Source organism: Ornithodoros turicata, chromosome 2, assembly GCF_037126465.1.
Source record: "Ornithodoros turicata isolate Travis chromosome 2, ASM3712646v1, whole genome shotgun sequence".
Lineage (NCBI taxonomy): Eukaryota > Metazoa > Arthropoda > Arachnida > Ixodida > Argasidae > Ornithodoros > Ornithodoros turicata.
In genome coordinates, this window is record NC_088202.1 from 42,649,715 (window position 1) to 42,675,163 (window position 25,449).

At 44.9% G+C, this 25,449-nt stretch overlaps 1 protein-coding gene across 3 annotated transcripts in view; it reads right to left on the reverse strand.

Moving 5' to 3' along the window:
* Positions 1-3,771: 3,771 nt before the first annotated feature.
* Positions 3,772-25,449, reverse strand: part of LOC135385333 (uncharacterized) — a 68,061-nt gene continuing 46,383 nt past the window's right edge. For all 3 annotated transcript variants that reach the window (XM_064614600.1, XM_064614599.1, XM_064614598.1), the window contains exons 4-8: positions 23,552-25,351; positions 13,233-13,307; positions 12,841-13,134; positions 11,351-11,542; positions 3,772-6,942 (exon numbers count right to left, since the gene is read on the reverse strand). In XM_064614600.1, the coding sequence (XP_064470670.1) occupies positions 6,929-6,942; positions 11,351-11,542; positions 12,841-13,134; positions 13,233-13,307; positions 23,552-25,351 (2,375 nt within the window). In that variant the 3' untranslated portion in view covers positions 3,772-6,928. The remainder of the gene's footprint in view (positions 6,943-11,350; positions 11,543-12,840; positions 13,135-13,232; positions 13,308-23,551; positions 25,352-25,449) is intronic.

The window sequence follows — 25,449 nt, forward strand, 5'->3', positions numbered from 1 at the left end:
TCAGAAGCTGCATGGTACCGCACTGTTACGGTAGTGCAGATCAGGGTACTGTATAACCATGGGCCGTGCTCCTTGTTACAAGTGGTCCATAGTTGGCCCATCGTTGCTGTTAATCGGTAGGTCACCATCTAGAGCTGGCTACCGCCCAGAGTTGGTTCTACACTGACCTTGTGTTGGCCCCGTGTCTTATAGGTCGGTCTGCTACACTGGCCGCAGGTTGGCCGTATTAATCTGGCCCGAGTAAGGCCAATGTCTATCCCAAAGCTTGGACCAACTTCCCTTTTTGCAAGCACAGCCCAACGACTTTTAGGTCGGAAGCATACGTCGTCCCAGCATTTTGCCGACATTGTTTTTTCCCTTAGGCCCTCTTGTGTATGGGTTTAATGTTGCCATTTTACTGTTAGAGTGCCACTACGGACTAAATCTCGTGTCTTCAGAATCCTACCAAAGTTATGTTACTGAAGTTTACATTCTTGCAAAGTATTTTGGCTCTACGTAATGCAAAAGCTCAAGTAAATTAATTTTTATTTTTGAGAACTGTGACGTCATGTTATGCTCCGACAGAGCGCCCGGCTCTCATCTGGCAACGTTGTGGCTCACTTTTTGCACTCCATTTGCGGAGCCCCACATGGCATACCCAACCTACCACTCCGACCTTGGAGAAAACACAAGGAGGGAGAAGTCTTCTCTCCCATTTACCCCTTTCGATCAGCGTCATGCGACTTCATCACGTGACTCTCCCAGACGCCGGCGTCGTTGCTAGGAGACGAATGCCCTCTCCAGAGCATGATATCATTGCAATTTGTGGGCTTATGATTACATCACCCGCTCCTTGAGTCATCGAAACTTGTGGAGGCTCAGCAGATCTTCAAAAATTTACAGAAATGCACAGCGTTCGTAAACAGGATTGAAATTTCGTCTATGGAATCCTTGAGGCATCTTCTTTTCATGGAACAGTTTTTCGAGTCTGGAGTGGCACTTTAACACCAAAGTAAAAAAAAGATGAAGTGGATCCTTTTCTTTTTCTTTTGTGGGGGATGATGACAATGTGAAGAAGACATAGAAATCTTAAGGGAGAGGACGTTGGCTTGGGAGCACGGACATTCTATCTTTCGTTCGTTGGTGGTGTGGATGTGCATTAAAACAGTCTGTATTTGGTTAAGCCTATTCTGTTCAATTTAGTATGTCTCGTTTGCTTCATCACCCCTCTATGACTGCAGAAATCAAATCGTCAAACCGTCGTCAAATCTTCAAACCGTCAAATACCCTAGCAGTGGCGCATTATGGTCATAGCTACCGCTGTGTCATTAAACTTTGAATTATCAACACCTAGTAGGTGCACTAGGCTCGGGAACATTAGTACACCCACGAGGAGCTAACTGAAAAAGGGATTTAATAGTGAAGCAAATCCAGAATACTACAACACGTAAAAGATCTACTAACTGCAACTGCACTGCCACCTTTGACTGCAAATATCAACAGTAAAAATGCAAATTCACAGCAATGAAACATAGGGCGCTACACAGTAGAGACACGCTCAACATGAACAACGGCACATTCAACAGACAACATTAAAAATGTATTCATAAATAGTGCGTGACATCTGCCACCCATGCATACCATTTAGACACGTCGATTAAAAAAAGAGCATCGTCCCCGTTCAAGTCGAGACAATATCCCTTCAGAACATTAGACAGTTCATACTTTACAAAAGTTCATACAGTGGTTTTTCATTGGCGAGTGCTAATTACCACACAAAACATTCTGAAACATTTCTATCAATGTTAGCACAATTCCATGATTTCATCACTATCTATACAGCATCTATGCAGTCGCCTAAGGGCCACCATCGATGACCTTTCATTATGCCTTGCTTCAGGATTATGTTAACAGTACTGTAAAGCAGCAGACGGGCAGTTTGTGTTGACGGCGTAGTTTAAAAGGGTGCTAACACACTAATAGATGTGGTCCATTACATCATGCACGTGTTGTACTACACTCCAGGGTACTGAGGAATAAAGAAGAATTATTTTTCTACGTGTCGTACTTGGGGAGATACGAGCCCTCTAACACATGCCCGAGCAAAGCACAGATGTCACAGGCCTCAGAGCTGTGGCCACCCCCATTGGTAGCTGTAAGCACGTGGCCACTCTCGTGCTGTCCCACAGGTGGTGACACCTGCTGTGATGTCAGAGCCAGGTGAGTTTCGGTATCCGCTGTGCCTATTTTCTACACTTCTATTGTTAGGTTTGTTTATGGCAATGTGTCACCATCAGCGGGCTGTAGCCCAGTTCTGTCCATGGGGACCTTTTTCTTCTGTATAGTGATCTGCACATCAAGTGTCTCCTGCTCGAGACACTTCCTGTTCTGCCATGAAAGCTTTGTGAACGTTGTCGTTCGTCACGGCCTGACAGTCTTCCTTTGCTGTGCCTAGAGTCACTGAATAGCTTCGCTCAGAGTATATTGCATTCCTTTTCCCCAGCACTATGCCGACAGCTGTATGGCAACACTGAGAGCGTCACTCTCCCATTGGACAAAATCTACAACTTGGAGGCATTCTGTTGATACACCAGTGGAACTGCACACCCTTAAAAATGAACTTCGCCGCATAGCACGCTCCTAACAAACTATCATCACTAGTGACGTCGTTCTCGCCCGGTTTGCTGAAAACAGGAGGCGTACGCCTTTTTGTACTGCTTATGCCGTACAGAATTGGAACAAAACAGTTGTACGCCTCCTGTTTTCAACAAATCGGGGGCGAGACTGATGTCATTCGTGATGATGGCTGGCTAGGAGCGTGCAATGTGGTGAAGTTCATTTTTAAGAGTGCAGCTTCTTTCCACCCAGGCAAAATGACCGTATACTGCGGCAAACTTATTTCACATTGCGAATTGCAGCGCGTTGACCGTAAGAGTAGGTGTAATTTTGTTTAGAGGGCCTTGATCCACTGTCGTCACGGAAGATGCAAACACATCGAAGAAAGAAGAACGAACGAACGTCTACAGATGGGATCCGTCATTAACATAGCAGACGAACTTAACGGAGCAAATATGGCGTCCCCACACGGCCCCCACTAAAACTAGCGTAAAACTAGCAGTTGTACATCAGTTGCAGTACTCTGAAGCTATTCAGTGACTCTAGCCGCGCCTATGCTCGCTTTGTTATCCTCTTCGCTGTAAAACTTGGATTGCCAGTTCACATCAGTGCAAAGAACAGTCTTCTACATTTATCTAGGATTACCGGGGATGATGTATCGCAACTTCTTTAACAGCTTGTAAACCTAGTGTACCAAGTTACAAATGTGACAGACAACACTTTATATTTTTAATTTGCCAGCAAAATTGAGGTAGAACAGCTCGGGATGACATCTGGTGGCAGATAACCCCCAATTCGTCATGCAGCAATGATATATGTTCATGGCTGACTTACTGCTCCTGATGGCTACGCAGCCGACATGTAGCCAGCATCTTTTGTTTTAGACTCTGTGTCGTCCGCATGCAATGTAGTTTTGCTGCCGTACTTGACGAGCAATGCACGGTTGGTGACAGCTTCGACACAGTGTTGCCGGTAATTTTCAATTTTAGTTTTTCAAAAAACAATGAGTGCAACTGAGACGAAAATTGTGACGTACGAGCACTGAGGGCTTGGGCTATTGAACAGACAAATCCAGAGGTTGCACCTCTACTGCTTTACGGTACCTTTAACAATGTCTCCCCATCAAAATTGCAGAATTTCTCATTATGATGCACATGATCATGCACCCTTGCACAGCAGAGACAGAGGTTTTATTCAGAGATCAGTGAAGACGGGTGACATTATTTTGATTCCAACGTTATGGACTGTTCGGAACCCTAAAAAAACTTATTCATAATAAACTCTCAGAACCTATCAAGTGTCAAGCGACATATGATGTGGTTGACGTGGTATATAAGAGCGTCTACATCGTGAATGAGTTTGGCCATGCAAGTAACCTTAGCACATGAAGCGTCATGCTTGGAAAAACAAGGCACAAACAAGCTCAACAAGAGCACCAGAATTTGTTAACACGTGTATTTACCGCAGCTATGGGTTCAGGTGACACCACATTATGCTGACTATATATGCTACGCTTTTATTGTGATTGCAGCAAATACCCTAACAAATACTGTCTCACAGTGGGTGGCAACTGCTATTACACCTTCTCCTGCAAATATTACAGAATGTGTTAACCGTTACTAATTCACGGCGACTGCTAGCATATTCAAATTCGTATGGAGGCCGCTCACAATCACACTGAAGCTTTCTTGTTCGGAACTCCATGAATTCACCTTGAATGCCAAACTAGAAAGTTAGAAGGTTCTGCTGGAAAACAATAGGTCATAAAGTACCAGAAATGGGGGGGGGCAGTCAGTCGCCCCGCGTGCCTTCCTCAAGAGGAAGCGTGTCCAGGAAGCTCGAAACGTTGGGTAACAAAGCGAGATATGACAGAATTTTCTCTGTAGAATTTAGAATAAAATTTTGACTAATTATCTTTTTACGACTACAAATTTTCTGTGGAGCTTTGAAGTGAAGATCCTTTGGACTACACCTCTAACAGCACATATGTAGCTAAAATTTATTTTGCAACTATATATCCCACCTTCTTCATTTGCTTTCAACCTGAATAAAAAAGAGCTACAGAATTGCACTTCCACACCAAGCATAAATTAATTTTTTTCGAACATTCCAAGTGAAATGCTACAGAATTATGAATACAATGGCCCTTCAAATACCAAGGACAATATTGCAGTATTCAGTATGCACTTGGGAATGAATGCAGAAACTGGTTGCCTTATGGAGGGAAGTGTTCTTTAAAAATATGAAATGTAACTGAACAGCCTGGGATGCACAGTCCTGCGGTCTTATGCATGTGCTCACAAGGTACACTAGGTTGCCCCCATACGGGTATAAGTACCCATGAACGAATATTCCCTCAAAGACAAAAAAAAATATTTTAGTTACAGGATAAATAGCCCCACAACAGAGATAATACCATAGAGTCCCTACAAATGCAGTGCCTAATAAATGCAGAGATGCCAGCATGATGTCAGTGGTGGAAACCTGGCATGCCAGATGGTGTAAACACCTAGAATCTTCCTCTGCACTGCTTTAGGGTACAGTGAACTGGTTATGCTAGTGCAATACACTGTTGACTACAACTCTCGATTAAGGAGGCTGTGACAGCGTGCTTTGAGTGACGTAGATAGCTATGAAAGACACTTATATACAATCAACCCTCAATTGATGAACCCTGGCCTCAGGAATTCCCTCGCTTTATGCATGGTGCCCTTGGGGGCAAGACAATTCCTCGTTCTAAACCTTGATTTATGAACGATTATTCCAGGAACGTCAACCGTCCATGAATCGAGGGTTGGCTGTACACATCAAACTTGCATTCCAGGTGTTTCCACAGAAAACTGAAACCACAGGTACAGAAACTGGTACAGATGTAACATCACTGCAGGCCCCTTCTCTAACCACAGCCTTGTTGCCACATGATATACTGAATTCACATATGCAAGTTTTTAGTGGTGCAGGATGGCAGCTGCACTGACAAACACTGTATTGGAAAAGCACGGTGTTGGCTTCCAACCTAATGCAATGTAGCCTTGTGACAGCTTTAAGTGACCTCAGATGCAGGAACATTACTCAGCATACTGCAATACACCGCGCCACGCCACACATAATGTGAAGAAGTATAGCCTGTTCTGCCGGGCCAATGACACCTCTGCATCTTCATAGTACAAGTATAGAGCAATACACTTTGTTCGCAGAATGAGAGTTGGTGTGCCTAACTTCAAATGCCCCTCTCTATGTACATGTGTGCGTAATTTACTTCGTCCGGTTCCTATTTTGCACTTACTTGCACAAACAAGATAAGTTACCATGCACTCTTAAAGCCTCTCGTGTGTCCTCCACCTGGGTGTCGCGTAAGTGTTGTAGCATATAGATTAGTGAACCTGAATCATGTGTTCACATGTGTATAGTGTGAATATGTGCGGCACCTAGCAGCGAGGACGACCATGGTGTAAGATTGTGTGTACATACGTCACTGCTATGTAATGTTTGCGGTAAACGACAATGATTTATGCAGATGTTGATCGCATTTTACATATTCTACACTGCTGGACTTGAGCACTTCATCACACTTAGTCTACTACGTAAGGCTGCCTTCCCAAAATGAAGTAGCAAACCGAATCTTTTCAAGCATTCCAGTCACAGGCTTTGTAGCGACCAAAAATTATTTCAAGATAGAGCCCTCATGTATGGTACAGTGTTACAGTTTAGCCTCACTGCAAAACGTTGTTTTGATTGCCAAAAGCCATTGACGATTCCTAGTTAATGCGATAATTGGGTGACGGGCACTATGGGCTGTAGCACAGAGGTTCTTCTGTAGTTCCTTTAGCATATCTAGAGGTTCACAGTATGTACTTTTCAATTTAACTCATCTGCACCTGTACATGCACCCAAAAAAACAATGAAAAACGTAATAAGAAACACAGTTCCACTTTAATACTAAGAAATAAATAAAACTACTCTGTCACTTCATACAACCAATGTAGCATAAAATGTACATATTTGTTTCCAACTTCCTAGGCACAATCATAATGGGATACACTAAAAAAACATTAGACGCCTCTAATAAATCTTAGCATGCCATTTCACCTTGCTTCAACAAATCTCCTAAGTTTTCAACTAAATACAATGTTCCACACACAAAAGGTTGTCAAGCAAAATACCCGTCCAAAATGGCTGTGAAATTATCATGACAGCTTCAAAATGTAAACCCACAGTGTAAGGCAGTGTAGTGAGAGACTACAGTAAGAAATAAAATGGTGGTGTACTTTATGACATGCTGATACTTCAATGAGCTTCCCTTTCAAAAGTGAGTCCTATTATGCATGAGATGTCACGTCCCGCCACCTGTAAAAAAAAGGAAATTACGCTACAGTTACGAACATAGACTGTGCATCAGAGGGTGCTATGTATACTATGAACTAAAAAAATATTTATTTTGTATTATAGACAGGCTTCACACAGATACTTTGAAAAATGTTTGAAGGACAAGGGCTTCTTCGAGTAATGTCTCTAGACTTACAACTGGTTCTATACATACCACTGTAACCTTAGCATGCCCTGCAAAAGCACCTATTAAAAATTCCAAATTATAATACAAAATTATATATAACTATATAAAATTATAATATAAAGTTATGTATAAGTATATAAAATTATAAAAATTTAAATATATTAAAGTTATAAAAATTTAAAAATATTAAAATTTATAAAAATTATAACCTATTAAAAAGCACACTGTGAAAGCTTAGCACCTGTAAAAACAAGGAAGTTACGCTACAGTTAGAAACATAGACTGTGCATCAGAGGGTGTAGGGTATGTAAAAAATGAACTAAAAAAAATTATTTGGTATTTTAAGCAGGCTTCGTACAGACATTTGGGAAAGTTTTCAAGGGTTTTCAAGAACCCACGTCGACTTCTTAGGGTAATGTCTCTAGAATTACAACTGGTTCTATACATACCACTGCTGCAAAAAACATCATTACAGGAATTACTACAAAATATAAAAGCAAAATAACAGACAACTATTTGTATTGCATGCAACATCCTGTGGCGTGTGAGGGCTGGAGCATGGCAAGAAGAGACGACGACGACTAGAACTTCAAGAATAACAGCAGAGCCATACTTTGTTCTGCACTTGCGCACCGCCTAACAGACGCACAACAAGCGACTGACACCGCATCCCGAACAGACGAAAGAGACCATAAGACGTGCACATGACAGAATTACATGCTACCGCCACCTGGTGCCACCAGACCGTAACATTGCGAGTTGTCAGTGCTATGTGACATTGCGGTACTGGTGTTACCTTGTTCACGTTACTACATCTCACAGACGACAGCCCTCATGGGCTTACCCCGATGCTTAGGAGGTACGCTTTTGGGGCATATTCGGTCACTTTCATATAATATGCGCACTTCACAGCAATGTCACTAGCTATCAATAAGGTCACACTGATGTGGAGAGAACGTGCATGGTGAACACGTGAATGCAGGTGGGCACACGCGCAGATGAGCGCAATGCGAGCTTTCATATGAAGAGTTACAAGATGACATGTAGAAGCAATGCTAACGCGCAGTACCAGACGTGTTCAGAGGTTTCCGTGTAGCCAGATGAGAAGCAGCACCAGTCTACATTTTGGTCTGATAGGTGAACACACTGGAATTACTAGGAAGCAGACGGAGGGGATACATGAAGCAGCGGCGTTCTTCGTTAAATGTCATGTATGGATATCTACGAATGTCGTAAATGACAGCTACTGTGAAGAAATACTTCCAGAATTCAAGGTTTTTAAAGGGTTTCAAGACCCCGCACAAACCCTGCATAAGTCTACCTCGCTCAAAGAGTGAGTATGCAATATATGTCAGTATGCCCTCCCACAAATTTTTGAAAGATCCTGCAAAAGCTTCATAGTTGCGCATCCTCCAAGAGTTGGTGACGTCACCAGGAGCACTGACTCCTAGCAATGGTGATCTCTGCCCAAAGTTGGAAGATTGCTAAGAGCTGTGGTGAGAACACGGGGGTGCCCTACCACACTCCGCTCCATGGACGACAGCGTGCCAGGGGAACGCAATGCATTCTGAACAGGTCCTGGCCTGACGTCACCGCAAAAAATCATACACGTGGCCATAAAAATGGCAGCGCCCGTGATCGGCGGCCGAACCATTGTTTACAACGCGACGGCCATTTCTGTGCGTTATTCTGTAGCATCTTTCGGTTTTTCTCCAATATGCTTGCAGTCAAACAGGCCTGCTTGTGCATGTGGTAAGAAACACTGTGCAACTTACACTAGTAAGACACATTCGTCTAATGCTTTTATGCGAATGAGGCAATGTCGACCAGCGCCAAAACCGAATGTAAACAAGGTCAAGATGACATCAAGATGGCGTTTCCTGTGACATGGGGCCAGGACTGGATGGCGATTTTGCCATCCATTTTGTGGTTACAAAATCTGAACCTTGTGGCACCCCTGTGGTTCGGAAGACTTAAATTCAATTCATTTTATTTCACCAGTCAGGTGTGGGGAGGCACAGACAAAAAGCTGTAAAGTACAGTGAGTAAGAAGGAATTCGCGAGTGAGAAGAAGAATCAACCTTGCAGTGTTGCCAGACGCGTGGGTAGATCGGGCACCATATGATGTCATACTTATCAAAACTAGAAATGAATTTTATTGCACTTCCGTGTCACGTAGAGAAACGATATTTTGGGAGAATACAGTGTGAGATACGTGGATTGCAATGACATAAATTCAACGGGATTCTGACGACATGAGATTAAATCTATAGTGGCACTTTAGAGAGATGCCATATTAGAGAGATTCTGCGATGGATCAAGATGACTTCGAGGTGCATTCAAGTAGAAATTCAGTCACGTCAGACACGTCAGAAATCTCGAAACGGTCATCCTGCCAAGGGCAGGATATCTATTTTTGGCCACTCTTCAAAGGGTTAAACATGCAATGGCTGTGGGTGTCAGAATTGCAAACTAATGCAAAATGCCCAGGCACTCAAAAGCGTAAACTTCAATTTAACCATCAAAATCAATGCAGGCCTAGACTGTAACTCCTACAAAGCTGTCTATGTTATCTAATGTAACGTCTGCCAGGCACATAATGTCAGCAAGACAAATATACAGTAAACTACTGATAACTCGAACCTCAGTATCCAGAGTGGTCAGTTTGACTTAGGGGGTATTTTGACTTATGAAGTCTGGACGAAATATCAACTAAGTTTTTCTAAACGTGACTCAAATGAGATCTGGCACTGGTTTAGTTATTTTTTGCTCTCGACTAGGCAAGGTTTCCCGTTGCAAAGTGCTGCTTCTTGGAATCCCAAATTAACCCAATCTGCTTCCACCACCAGTATCACTTCACATTGTTTCGCTAGAGTCAGTGCCTTCAGATAATGGTGCTTTAAAATAATATTACCGTCTGTCTTCAAGTCATGACCAGAGCAAACACAACCACTTTCTTTGTTTTGGTTTTTTGTGTGTCGAGAGACCTAGGCCTAGCCTACCGGTGTCTGGGTGTCAATTGATTTGTCATTGACTCTGTATTGTATTATGTCAAATTCTCTGGCTGGAAAACAGCAGCACAACCTACTACTATACAAGAGACCTGGACAGATGGCAATTGCCTGTGGGAGAGCTGAGTCATGGATTAGTTATGCTAGTGGCCACTAGGAGAGCCACTTATAACTATTGGAGAGAGGAAATGATATTTACATTATCATCATCACTGCCACAGTCGTCTGTCTGCTACACAGCCTGCTGCTTGCTATGCACACGCTGCACTCTTCTTCGTCATCAACGTGCCTATATACATTGCCGCGGTTTCGGCGAATCACTTGATAACGAATAGTGCTAATTATGCGAAATCCCACAGCCAAGCGGGGACTGCCACAACTAGTGCCCCAGAGCTGGGAGCTTTGTGCACGTCCAGGTCTCCAGTATAGTAGAGTAGGTCGTGGAGAACAGCATGATCTTAACCAATCCTAAGCCTCCTTGTTGTGTGTGGCAATTGATTGTTTTCGAGTTAAAAGCATCAAAAATCTGGTTCAAGAAGCGCTTTTTTTTAAATAGAAGTCATTTCGAGTTATGCATATTAAGCAGTTGTTATTTACAAGGGGTAATGTGACACGTGCATGGTACACCTGAGTTGTTTCAGTTATGCACGAATTTCTACTAAACTGGTTTTGACTTAAGAGAAGCTTACTGCACATACTTCAGATTTAATGACTGCTGACCGCATGTGACAAAAAAAAAAAAAAACAAAAAAAAACACTTCCAGCTTCACGCCATTCAATTAACAATATTTCCATTTTCATTCTTCACTAAAACTGAAGTTGAATAACTCCGAACTGAACAGAATAACACTCCGATCATTGCCGAGAACAGGAATCTTACATGACCTATAAATTCCAATCACCCCAATGTGCTTTCAATGATAAGAAGCTTAACAACTCAGATAAAGTACTGTTCCTTCTTTTCTCCTTTCAGCTTTTCTCCATTGCGATGTCATTCTAGCAAAGTTTAAAAGCCCTAGGAACCCTTGCAACACCTTTGCCCTGAAGAAGGCAGACCTTCACCGCAGTGCTGACGTTTCCCCCAGCTCTTGCTGAAACATTCCAACATATAATAAACAACCCCTTCTATTACTCCCTCCCACTTTTATTGTCTGTCTTTCATTTCTTTTGTACGTAATTGCATTTACACATACATACATAATTTGGATATGTACTACCATGATCGCCTTACCTTCACTCATGGGTTGTCTCTCTTTCTCTTGGGTAGGGGGCTTGTTAAGTGGCACAGACATATATGCTGTTTCAATGCCTTGGTGCTTCTTGGCAAAATGAAGCATCATAGACGTCTTGTTCAGGCAGCTATAGCAACACTGCTTGCAATATAACTCGCAGGGGGGCCCTGCCAACGGATCCTTGCACTGGTCTGTAAATGAATACCCACCATCATCAAGTTTGCAGCCTATATTTTATGGCCTTTATCCATCTGACATGTTATCACAGTTTCAAAATTGCTATCACTATAACCTAAAAATCCAAGCTCATTTTCACTGAGCTTTTGGGTCATGGCGATAGTGATTTTGGAACTGCAATATCAGGTTAGGCAAGTGTGAGATAGCACCTGAGTGAGAGGGCAGGGGGTTTTCTTGTGTGTGCACATATTTGTTTGTTCCACAAGTAAAGCTGCTAGAGTAAGTAAAGTATGTGGAAGTTTCCCAGTGGAAGAAGTAAGTAATAGGAAGTAGATTTGTTAAGGTTGCTCAAAACCGGTTCTCCTGTGCATTTTGCTTTGTCCCTGTGTTTTCGTCATGTTTAGTTTCCATTGAAACCAACTGGCCCCAATAAGTTCTTTTAGAATCAGACACGGCAATCGTTTAAAACGAAACCCAGCATCATTCCCAAATCTCTTGTTATGACAGATGCTAACGTTATGTTTGTAAATTATTTGTAAAAATGTCCAATCAAGCCTGAAGAATGGACGATTATGGTTTATATGAGCCTGCTCATTAATTCTTGCTATTACAACAATTATCTGTTCGTGTTCACAGTAGCACAATGTACAGTATTCACAACAGTAATGTTGACAATCTTGAACTCTCAAATCTCAAAACATGAGAACGTCATTACAATTGCTATAGCAAGTCTTAACGTACATTCCAAAAATCGTCCGAAATTACTTATCAATAGGGTTGTTCGTTTTCGGGTTTTATGATTTTTCAAATTTGGGAGGGAAAAATCGGGTGCTATTTACACACGAGAATTCGGGGAGAAATCGGGCACAATGATCTCTGTTTTATGTCACCGGGGGATTTTCGGGTGAAACGAAAGGCATATGAAACGAGCCACTGCTGTGACACTGGGATGAGAATCAATGATCTTTATATTTCTGCTCGGAACCGGGATAGTGAATGACCGCGGTATTCAAACACTTGCCCGGGCTCCACAAAAGCTGGTCTTTGACTCCTGCAGGAGGGGATCATAAACGGAGGACAAGTAGGTTGTCACAAATAGCTCTCTTTGCTGACATTATGATTAACTTTTCCGAAGGTTTACCGAGAACGACAAGTTGAAGGACCGCAAGGATTTCGGGTAGATATCGGGTTTTACCAGAGTTCTTGAAAATTTGTTCGGCGGAGGGGGGAGGGGGGGGGGGAAGTATAGTGAAAAATGGGGTGTAACCCAAAAACGCAGAACCGTACCTATCAACAATGCCAATATACATACCGCCTGTAGAGCCAACCCGATGCAGCAGTACCACGGGAACAGGGTAACCCATTTTATTTTCCTGGGTGTTTTCGGAAACCCAGAGGCCCCACTTGCTGGGGACTTCTAAGTCATCTGCCATCCAATTTCCATCAACAACATGAAATGGTGGAGTCCATGGAACCTCTGCCCTGCCTATTTTGCACGACAGGGCACTGGTCGTCCTGTGTGGACCTCTTGGATTCCTCCAGATATTCCTGTGAGACTTGTGAATGCTTCCGTAGACCCTCCTGTACACAGTGTCACTGAAATAGCCTGAGAATATTGTGCGAAGAGGTCAGTTTACATACACTGGTCACGAAACTGGTACAAATTAATCAAAACTCATTATGAAGGAATGCAAGAAACCTTACTTGTATTTGAAGTGGTTTTCTTGGTTGGTAGATGTCTAAGCAAGCCCTTGGATGGTGACAGTTGGCCTGTGCCTCCTGTACATTAAGATTGACAAGCAGTCAGGAATAGCTGCTTTGGAATGAAGCTGTAGCTGTACTACATAAATACATTGTCTGAATTTCTGAACTGGCCTTCAGTTAGCCTCTGCCTCCTGAGCCAGAGACCCCAAGGCCCTCTGAAGTCCCTTATATCCAGTCAAAACTTTTACTACAATATAATATTCGTGCTATGGCAAAATAAAAACAAATAATGGCATATAGGGGAAGGATGTACTGTGATGAGTGTCTCGACGTTACAGCAGAATACACAGCGAAAATTGACATTCTTTAAAATTTGGCGCAGTGCCAAATTCGACATAAGTGAGTTAGTATCTTTGACGGTAACCTGTTAATAAATGAATTAAGTACTGTATACTGCAATTTATTGCACACATCAACATATATTATACGTAGGGTGCCACATTTTCGGCATTTGCCGAAAAGTGCCAAAAACACCCGCCATATATTTTTGGGGGAATTCGACATGTTCTGCAAAAATCTGAATTATACTCTTGCATCTGGTGCTAGATGCCAAATATACCTGCACCGATTGCACTTTTCTTCCTCCAGGGCATTACATTTTCGTTTTTCCTTCACCTTGTTTCGAGGTGGAATGCGGGGAATACCGCACTGCTAGTGTCTAGTTCAGGGGAAAACTTTCCTCTGTAACACTTTGATCAGTGGGTCAAGAGGGTTCAAGTACCCGTGGAACCCTTCAGCAAAGGAAAGGAAATTCTTTGCGTTCTCAATGTCCTCCTACCAAGCTGCTCTCTCTCCATAGTCCTCCTTAGTCATTATAGCTGCTGAATTTTCAGCATGTATTTTTGGTACAAACACTTAAAATGCAGAAAACATCCGAATTTGACAAAACATATAGATGCCAAAAAACATCCGCCCAATCTCCCCAGGAATAAATGCAGATAGATAGATAAACCTAAATACGGTAATACGGGTAGGTCACACTGAAGACCTGACCACCTTCGATCCGTATGAACATCCATGCACAGTACTGGCGCTGCAGATGGGCCCCCACCGTTGTACATCTGGCACTGGTACTACTACCACTATTGTTTCAAACATGTCCACTTGAAGGAGGGCACAGCCACACCTGGAGTGAACGGCTGGGGACGTGGTAGAAGTGCACACAAATGCTAGTTTTGCTGGCATTTGTGAATTACCTGCCACGAGGAAAGATACTGAGGCATCCATATTCGAGGTGTGTAAAAATGAAAAAAGAAGAATAAGAAGAAAAAAAAGAACATGTTTGTGTTATGTATCATCTTCCCCTGGTCCAGCAATAGGGTCCGTTTTGAAACTCCTTAGTGTGTCTACTACATCACGCTGACATTGTTGGTCATCTTTGTACCTTGTTGGGGACTTTATTTGACATTTTAGACTGTAACGACACCTGATAATATTGCATAGCTAAAGCTAAACTGATAGAGGAACTCCATACTGAAAATGCCTGAGTCTGTGCACAGGGCCTTGAGTCTGGGCGTAGTCAGCAAAAAGTTTAATTTGTGCAACACTAAATATATACACAATGATGTGTGGGAAAGGGGAAAGAGGAAAAGGACTATGGGACGGACACAAGTAAACTTCTGTTAGACCTTGGGAAGCTGACAAAGGAAAATGACTTCTAAGAGACTTGCCATCTGGAATAAGGTAAACAACAACATCCACCTGGAATTAGGGTAACTGCATTAGTACCTCCTCTGTTACCATTCACCCTGCATTCAAATGCTTTCTCCGATTCTTACTTTCATTGACCTTGGTTCTTGTGTGCCTTTTAGTTGCGTCCTTCCCCAAATCCTTTCCCATGTACCGTTATGTACATATTTCCTGAGTGTTGTGAAAAATTGAACGTCTTGCTGAGTCATTTGTTTCCTCCCACCTTTTTCCTCCGTGTCCAGACGCAGGCTTTTTTTCAGTAAGAAGTAACTGTTCCTCGTCTGCTGGCAGAGATATTCTCAGGACCCCCCCACCCAAACATACCTGAGAGAAACACCTGAAAAGCCTTTTTCTTCAAATAAAAATACATCCACCTTCCCCCAAAAGTAGGATTGGTGCTCCTACTATACCTACCAGTAGAAAACAAAATGACAGGCCGCGAGATTGTGGAGGCCACCCTCATTGAGAAGTCCCCGAACGTTAGCCAAAAACCTGTCAACCTGTCCCCGCTCAAGCTCGCTTTTGTCTCGCGCGACCTTCCGGAGTAGGTGGATTGTCAAAATAAACTTCAGTTGCTATAGTTGAATGCTGTTCTGTGCGAGTCTGTGTAGCGTTTCTTTTGTTTGATTACCACATGGGGACCGACAACGCCGGTTAAGTTTGCACCCGCCGACATGTAAGACATATCACCGTGCGGCGTACAGCTCATCATTCTGCATCTCTGCAGAGTCCCAATTTTCCACTCTGAAAGTGGCAACACGTGTCGATATTCAGCAGGCACTTCGAAGTCCTCCGATTATTCATCACTTGACAGGGAGAAAGTAATACGAAAGAAAAAAATAGAGAGTGGGAGAACCAGACAGCTCTGGCCTCGATAGAAGCATGGTCACCCCTTTGAACAGTAATGACATTAATTTAATTACGTTCAATTCCTAACACACTTTTTGTGCAGACGGGCCCTGCTGTGTGGTGACATCAAGTCGGCCAGCACTTTTTATAGGCTGGCTAGAATCGTGTGCTAGAAGGCACGATCAGTCGAGATGCTGCACGAAATGCAACTGCAAAAAGACAGACTCCTCACTGTTAGGTAACTGACATGACATTGCAGTCTGGTCCGCGAGACTGAAAGCTCTCTCATGCATCAGTATTGCACACTGCTGTCATGCTTTTTGTGCGAATATACATCCCAACGCTTCCAGTCCGAATTTCTACTCCTCCTGACTTTTTGTTTTTTCGAGTCCTGTCATGCCACTTTAATTAACTCGTGAAAAAGCCTGCGTCTGCTAGCTCTATTGCGTGTCAACATGTCCATCCGTCATCGTCTGTGTGTGACAGACGCATGTGTTCCAATTCACGTCCACACCTTTGAGACGCTCCTTTGCGAGAAACGGGTCGCGATCCAGTAACAACAGACTATGTGATGTCACCACACTATAGGCTGACACAACTACAGATGAAAAATCGGGTGACGGAACCCTCGGAGCAAAAGTTCAGTGGGGGATCAGGGCCCCCACAGCGGAACTCACGGGGGGCAACTGCTCCCTCTGCCCCCACCTTCAGACTACCTGAAGTCGTGGTAGAAGCACACACCAATTTCTGTCAGATGGAAACTTTAGGCACATGTGCTGTCTCGAGCTAATGTTGACGCCCTCTGCTATTTGCTTTCTATGGCATATGCAGCACTTGGCACTTTTTTGTGGTGAAGCCAACGAGAGGACAGGATTGATATCACCCCATTCAAAAAAGGAATGAAAATTGTGCAAAAGCTGGATGACATGCATCTCCCTCAGCCCAAAGAGTGACAGTGTAGAGGTGTGCGAATAAGACAGAGGTGTGCCAAATTTCGAATAATATTTGGAATAATGAATAATTCGAAGTGCTTGTCAAATCTAATAGCAAGGTTTGAAAAGTATTCGGAAGTGCGAATAATTATTTGAATACCTCGCTCCGTTGAGTGTCCAGATGAAGCAGTAAAAAATTGCCGTAGGTAACACATTTTGATTGCTACTCTGTCGCAGCTATGGTCTCCGCGTCGTGTGACGAAGTCACATGGTTTCCGCGACAGAGGACAGAGGCAACACCTGCAGAAACATAGGCGCCCCTGAAACAGACTGTTAGTCATGTGCAATCGGTGATACGATCTTGGCGTGCAGCAGTATAGTTTCAGATCGCCTAAAGGTCCTTTTAACGCTTGGTTTGTGGAACTAGACATGGATCAATTGGACGGTGCAATCCCTGGAACAGCTCCCCGAAAACGACGGAGTATTCTGTGGGATTTTTTCGAACAGACAGCGTCAGGCGATGCGAAGTGCACAGCCTGAAAAACAAGCCCCAACGGGAAGACGCAAGCAGGTACCACGACGCCTTTGCTTAGTCACGCAAAACACCATCCTGGTGCTTATAAATCATACTTGGGGGAGACTATACCGTCTGTCGACACAGTAAAATCCAAAAAGCAGACGGAGACCAACCAGAACCTAAAATCAAAAGCCATAGATGAAAACCAAAACAAAAAGCCTCAGACGCTCCTGCGAAGCTGCTGACAAAGAAGATTGCTTTGTTCATCGCCAAATGACTTCACTATTACTCTGTAGCTGAAGAACCTGGGCTTTCCAATCTGATTGAGACTCCGGCACTGATGTACGCCGTTTGGTGGAGGACCACATTTTTTGCGTTCAGTCATCCCGGACTTGTACTCACGGATAACGCACGTAACTTCGTCGCGGCGGTCACGCAGTGCAAATCTTGGACCGGGATCCCTTGCTTTGCAATTACTCTACAACTCAGCATTGAGGATGTTGAACACGTTGAACAATCGGTGTTCCTTCACGAAAACTTTGAGTAATTCATAAATATGTATGCTATATAATAAAATATATGCCCATCCTGCTCTTGTGGCACGCTGTTTTTTGCTGATAATTAAGGAATCGCCATTGGACTGCTCTAGCGCCGTGTTTTTTTAAACTTGAGGCAAACAGACTATGATAGGCAACATGATCCACTAAAGTATTCGTTAATAAGGGTCTTCGTTTTCTATTGCGGCAAATTGAAAATTCTGCGGCACCGACTTGTAAAATCAGCGATTTTCCGTGGCAAGCAGTCAACGGCTGCTTGAAATGGAAAACACTTTATTTTCTTGGATAATGCGGGGACAACAATATTTGATAAAATTACAGATTGAAAGCACTGGTCATAATAACCGGAACCTCACCAAGACGGAAAAGTTTCAATATTTGCGACCGTTACTACGTGGGTCGGCTGCCTCCGCTGTCATGAGTTTGCAAGCATCAGAATCGTGCTACGATGACGCCATCAAAATCTTAAAGACAACGTTTTGGGGACAACTGTCGCATTGAAAGAGAGCATCTAGCAAAGCTGCAGAACCTGCCTGGGGTAAAATCGGTGAACGACGTGCATAGGTTGCGCGCAATGTGCGACCATGTTCAGAACAACGTAGGTGGACTGCGTGCTCTCGGAGTTTCTAGTGCAAGCTATGTATCAATGATGGTCGACATATTGTTGACATCGTTACCCTCGGATATGGTGGTGGAATATCACCGACTCGCTCGCTATGGCACTGATCTCAATGAGCCTTCGGAAGGGCAACGCAGCTCATGACGAACGTCATTCGACGAGTAGTGGGTCAGATTCAGCGGCGTGCGGTGAGTTGGCGAAGGTTCTCAATTTTCTTCGCGTCGAGATCGAGAGCCGAGACCGCTCCCGCATAAAAGATCGTTGTCTAAGTGCGCATGGACAACGCGCACCTATGACACAAGCAGGCATTTTCGTCCCGACAGGTGCAGTACTACAGAACAGCGTTCAGGTGTTACCTAAGTGCTTCTTTCGCAATTCGGCTGACCACGGCGCGCCGCAGTGCCAATGCGGCTTATCATTGGCTAAGAAACGGAAGAACCTCTCAGGGGACATGCACTGCTACCGATGCACCAGAAAGGGCCATCGATCAAAAGACTGTCGAGCAAAGATTGCCTGCAGTCACTGCCAAAAACGACATGCATCATCATTGTGCGATCCTTACAAGCAGTCTCAGGGGAATTCGACAGAAGACAGCCAGGTTGCTACAACGAACATGATGGCAAACAACAGTGCGCCTGCAAGGCAAGACGCAAATATCTTGCTCCAAACATTCCGAGCTTGGGCCACCTCCGACACAAGCACTACCTATCTTCGGGGCGTCATCGACGGAGGAAGCCAACGCACCTTCATTCGCGAGGATGTTGTCAATAAGCTTCAGTTGGAGGTTGTGGGAGAAACTACTCTCCAACTCAACACCTTCGCCAATGAGAGCCCGAGCAGGTCTGCAACGACCGTAAAGATTGCGAAGCTTGTACTGCACAGCCAATACTGCTCCGAAGCGGCGAACGCACGCAGACTGGCCCAGAGAAATGTTGCCTGCTACTCCACTGTCGTCTGCTACTCAAATGTTCTGGGTTCTGAAAAAGCCTTGCTCCTGGCTCGGTCATAATTCGGCTGCTCCTTCTATCCCTAATTCTCCGGGAGAAGTGGCAAAACTGGTTTACGGCAGCATAGGGACAAGGCGCTGACCCTCACTGACCGGCGAACCAGAACGAGTTCTCCTTGTAACGTTATCAGTGACGTGGCATCATACCTTCTCCTCCTAGTTATACCCGGAGTGGCGAGCTAAGGATGAACGCGCGGAGCTTTGTTTTTGGGTTTTTTTTTTCAGGGAAACATATTGCATACATCAAAACCTTTTGCACTAGTCGGAAAAATGACACACACACTTTCATCAGACGTCTTAATCTGAAAATTTTTTGGATGGCCCTCTGTACTCCTTTAACCATCCTATTTATATTTGCAAAGACCTCACGGCGACACCAACAGACCACAGATTTATACAGTCAATTCGTCGTGACAAAGGCTGAATCGCAGATGAGGTGTTGTGCCCGAACATCCCCGGCAAGGTCGGAATAAGCCTTCTGGTGGGCTGCGACCAAATGTGGAAGCTGTTGACAGGCGGAGTACACAGGTGCGAGCAAAACAAGAAGCTGGTGGCCACCTCGACAGTGTTCGGCTGGACGTTTCAAGGGCCTACCACGCTCACCTGTCACTTTGCCAAACAGACCACGATGGCGGTGTACGTGCTGAGAGTGGAAGTGACACAAAATCAGGAACCTGACCTTCTGAAACGATTTTGGGAATTGGAGAGCATTGGAATAGCCGACGAAGACAAGAGCAGTGCAGAGCAGAACGATCTCGTCCTGGGAGAATTCGAACAAAATCTAAACCTAACAGATGGCCGATACGAAGTTCACTCCCTTGGAAAGCAAGTACCACCGATTTCCCAGACAACATGGAAGTACCAAAGGTAGCAAAGTCCAGGTTGCAAGGTCTAGTGAGATGGCTGCAGCGAAATCACAGCGTAATGGAGTATGATATGAAGCCATACGAAGCTATTTAGAAAACGATCACGCTGAACGAGTGCTCGGTGACTCACCAGATTCAAGCTGCACGTATTACATGCCACACAGAGCGGTGATTCGCAATGGATCTACTTCTACCAGAATACGTGTAGTTTTTGACGCCTCATCACACAGTGCAGGTGTCACATCCCTGAACAATCACCTAGAGAAGGGCCCAAAGTTGAACTCTGAACTGGTTGCGATTTTACTGCGCTTCCGGATGCACAAAATTGCCATTACAGCGGATATTAAGAAGGCATTTTTGCAGATTTGCATCTGACCATCAGACAGAGAGGCTTTGCGCTTTCTCTGGTTCGCTGCTCCATCGCTTCCACCAATTGAGATTTCGAAGATGACCCGAGTGCCGTTCGGGACTACTGCAAGCCCGTTCCTACACGGAGCCACCCTCCAACATCACCTGAAAAGCACGAAGGGGCCCGATGAGCCCCATCGCCAACACACTGGCAAACGCGTTCTATGTCGACGACCTGCTAACTGGTGCTGACAATGTGGAAGAAGCGAAGAGGTTGACTGAAGGGGCACAAGCCATCATGCAAAAGGCCGGTATAAAGTTGGACAAATGGTCATCAAACTCTCTGGAACTCCAGAACATATTTGAGCAGCTGTAATGCAGAGAGGCGGCTGGGTGAGTACGTGGACACTACGACGACGTGGACACTAAAGTACTTGGCGTCGTGTGGGACAAAACACATGACCACCTCAGATTCTCCGGAGAACATATCCCGGACACCATGATTGCCGCAAAATCTACGAAGCGAAGCATGCTACAGACATCCGCCAAAACCTTTGACCCGCTCGGCATCCTTTCTCCCCACACTATCAGAGTGAAGATTCTATTTCAACACCTATGGGAGAAAGGACTCGAGTGGGACACTCCACTGCCGGATGACATTTGTGACGATTGGCTTTCATGGTGCGCCGAACTTCCAGCACTTCACCTGATTTCACTGGAACGATGCTTGGTGCCTCATGGAGAGAGCAGTTACACGGCAGAACATCATATTTCTACTGATGCTAGCCCGCAAGCATACAGCGTATGCGCCTTCTTGCGAGCAGTCGACGGAGAAGGACACGTTAAGGTGGGACTACTGTCCGCGAAGTTTCGTAAGGCACCCACCAAGAAACTTGCCATGCTTGGAACTAATGGGAGTGGTGATGGGGGTCCGAATCGCAAAGCTGGTGCGTGACTCGCTGATTGCTACAATCGGTGAACCCACCTACTGGTCGGATTCCACCATTGCCCTCAGATGGATAAAGAGAAATTCCTCAAAATGGAAGCCGTTCGTCAGGTACTGTGGGAGTGAAGTACAAAGTAGCAGTGACCCGTCATGCTGGCGACACTGCCCCAGTGTTTCTAACCCTGCCGACGCACTGACAAGAGGCCTTACCGTTAGAGCACTGCCTGAGCCCGATTGTGGTTCCATGGACCGGAATGGTTGTCACAAGCACCGCAGTTCTGGCCTCAAGCGGACACGCCACCAACAGAGGCCAATTTGCAGACGTTCCAAGAAGAAGGGATCGCGAAAGACGTTGTCGTCACGCACGTAACAACGACGACACCCCCATTATTCGACTTGGAGAGATACAGCACCTACTAACGCATTTTGCGCGTCACAGCGTGGATTATGTGCTTTACAACAAACTGCCAACGAAAGGACCGTGCCAACGGACAGCTTTCATCATTAGAGTTAGAGAAGGTGGAAGTATTTTGGGTGAGACAAGCACAGTACGAAGCACTACCAAGAAGAAATCATCTCTCTCTCCCAAGGAGAGAAAGTACGCGAGTCATCCAAAATACTCGGGCTACAGGCTTTCATTGAGGACTTGGGTCCGCTACGTCTCACTGGAAGACTTCAGTACACCGACGATACCGAGGAGGTCAAGCACCCCATTTTACTACAAAAAGAGCACCCATTGACGCAACACATCGCCGAAGGAGCCCATCGCCGCACTTTGCACGGAGGGGAACAAGCGACTCTCGCAAACCTCCGCCAGAGGTGGTGGATTACCCAGGCCACACAACTCATGAAGTCCATCTTGCTGCAGTGTAAAGTACTTATGCGCCCACTTTAGAGCAACCTGTGCTACAGCGCCGACTGCACCCCTTCCTGCCGACTGAATTAACCAAGGTCATCCGTTTGACACCTCTGGGATCGACTTTGCCGGCTCTGTGTATGCAAAGACGGGCGGCACGCACCAGAAGTCATAAATTGCATTCATCGAATTCGGAAACTCGAATATCCGCACACGCCTAAAAATAAGGGATTCCGTGAAATTCCGTGCCAAACGAAGGATTCTGCGATGAATTCCGGATTCCGCGATATGTCGCGGAATCGCGGAAAACCCGCGGCCTTATTCATTAAGTACTCGAAAAACAAGTGAATTCGAATCAATTCGACTCGACATTGGTACAATTCGATTCGTATTTGATTCGATCCTAAAAATCACTATTCACACACCTCCAAGAGTTATAGAGATTGGACACGACTTTTATTAAGCTTGCTCATGGTACCCCCTCAATAACTAGTCCATCTAATTCCCCACCTTTGCACCATGCACAGGAAGTTAACATTCAATTTTTGGACAACAAACACATACTTCGTCATTTCTACCAAAACCTTCGTTAGAAATGAACCATCTTACTGACACTATTTCACTCATCCCTGACCATTCATTATCTAAGAAAGCTCTGTGTGATCGCCTTCACATGGCACAGTCATTGTGCTATATTTCCAGAGGCATTTTCATATTTGCTCGTTATTTTCCGCATGTCGATAATTCATGGCTTCATGTCGTGAGACAACTACCCTATCTACCTGCGCATAAATAGCACCCCCAAAAATTTGTGGAATTCGAAAAATGTCCAACCCATCGATGCACATTATGCCTAGGACATTTTTCAAATTCCACTAATTTAAAATAATTCACTCCATGAAAACAATTTTAAATAATGCGCTCCACGAGGTGGAAATACTGGTGCTATTAGTGCATGGAAACCGTAAACTCCAGTGTCCAAAGTAATCTATGCCCATGCGTCGAGCATGAGTACTTTTCACTACATCCGTCACAGATGCAATGTTTATTCGAAGTCATCAAAGTCCTACTTACCTAAATTACGATCCGCAGCGTCCTTGACAGCTGATGTGACTTTACGTCCTTCTCTGCTTCTCAAGTTGCGATACACCTCACAAGCATATGTCATCTTTCCCTCGCGCAGATGTCCCTTCTTAAAGAGGTAACGGTACATGCCCTGCACACGGTGTAGTGGCACACTGAAGTTCTTCAGGTAATCAGACATCACCCTATCCTTCAACACTGCCAAGGACCTTGCTGACCTTCCTTTCCTGAGTTTCTTTGCCACTTCTTCAGTGTTCGGGTACAGATTTAATGCATTCAGGAACAAACTCTTTGACATACCCTTGTCACCCGCAGCCTTTTCACGCGATGAAAGCTGCCAAGGAGAACTCGATGAGCCGTTTACTCCTCCTTTCTTGATTATCAAGATAAGGGGACTTCGAGGCTGCTTTGGTTCACAGGGCCGACTTTCGGGAGGAGGAGTCATTTGCTGCTGTCTACTACAATCCTCATCATCCGGAACAACAATTGGATATGCAGTGTCCGCGCCAGGTGACCACCGAATCCACGTTGCAGAATCTTCTTTTGTAGTCTCAAGTTCTGACAGGATCCTTTGTATTTCTGCAGGATCTGTTACATCTATCCATTCAGAAAAGCCCTTCTTGGCGATATCGTCCATAGAAAGTGGTTCAAGAATGTTTTTCCCGAAATGCTCCGCTAAGTAATGAAGGTCTCCAATAAGGAGATCATCCAAGTTGATGAAATCTACCTTGAGGCCTGAAGGTACCTGTAAGCTACCAGAATCGCACTGCACAGGATTATCAGTACTACAAACCAACTTGGGCGGGAGCGGGGTCTGGCCCGTACTAGCATCACAGTTATCAGCGGGTTTTTGAGCAGTTGCGCGTAATTCATTAGCTATGTCCACTAGAAAAGCTTGCTTCTGAATATTAGTAACATTGGTCTGTGTTTGTTGAGCAGTGACGGTGCGTTCCACATTTGGCCGCGACTCAGGAGGTCTTTTGGGAAGATATGGGTCCGGTCTGCCACTAGTTAATGGCCTCCCACTGTCCTGCTCACTCTGCAGTCTAGTGGTACTTGGAGGCTGTGCATTTTTAAAGGCAGGTGCAACAACAGGATCTGTAGCTTTTGAGGCTGCCTGCGCTGCTTCTCCAACAGTATGAGCAGATGTCCTGACTTGCGGATGTACCACGGCTAGATTCTTGCAATTATTCTGTGTCCTGTTGGCTTCAGCAACGACCGCACTTTCAATTACTTTTGGCATTGCTTGTGCAACGCTTCTGGGAACAGCATGCATCTCTCTCCTGGGATGCGCCTGAGCAATAGAACGACGTCTCTGCACAGCAATACCAGGCTCTGGACGCTGCACTGACGTGTTCCTCAACGGAACATGCGGAACTTTGGGCCTCTCGGCCACAACAGGCTTGCCCTTCTGGGGAACAAATGTCCCACTTGGTACGACCTTTGTAATCGTGACCTCTCCAGTGCTTGCTGCGTGCAGCAGCTTACTGAGACCCGAAGTCACATCAGGAGCTGGTCTTATGCTAGATGGGCCATTTGAAGCCTTGAGCAATTGTGCACCCAAATAACTGCTATGGTTTGCTTTCCTCTGCTGCTGAAGATTAGATGCAGATTTGGAGGATGAAGTATTCTTCACCACAGTGATGTTCAGCTGACTGGAGCCTAATGTGGTGTGTGGAGCACGACTGGCAGGAGCAAGGGATCTCAGGTGGGCGAAAGTCTGGAGTCTTGCAGTTGCAGATGGTGGAACAGGAGGTAAAGCATGTCTTGGCGCTGTCCACACGTGGGCTCCTGTAGGGAATTGAAAATATTAATGTTCAATAAGAGTGACATGCTGTGAACTCTTATAGTCTGAGATTGTCACACCGGTACATAACTTGGGGTGCATA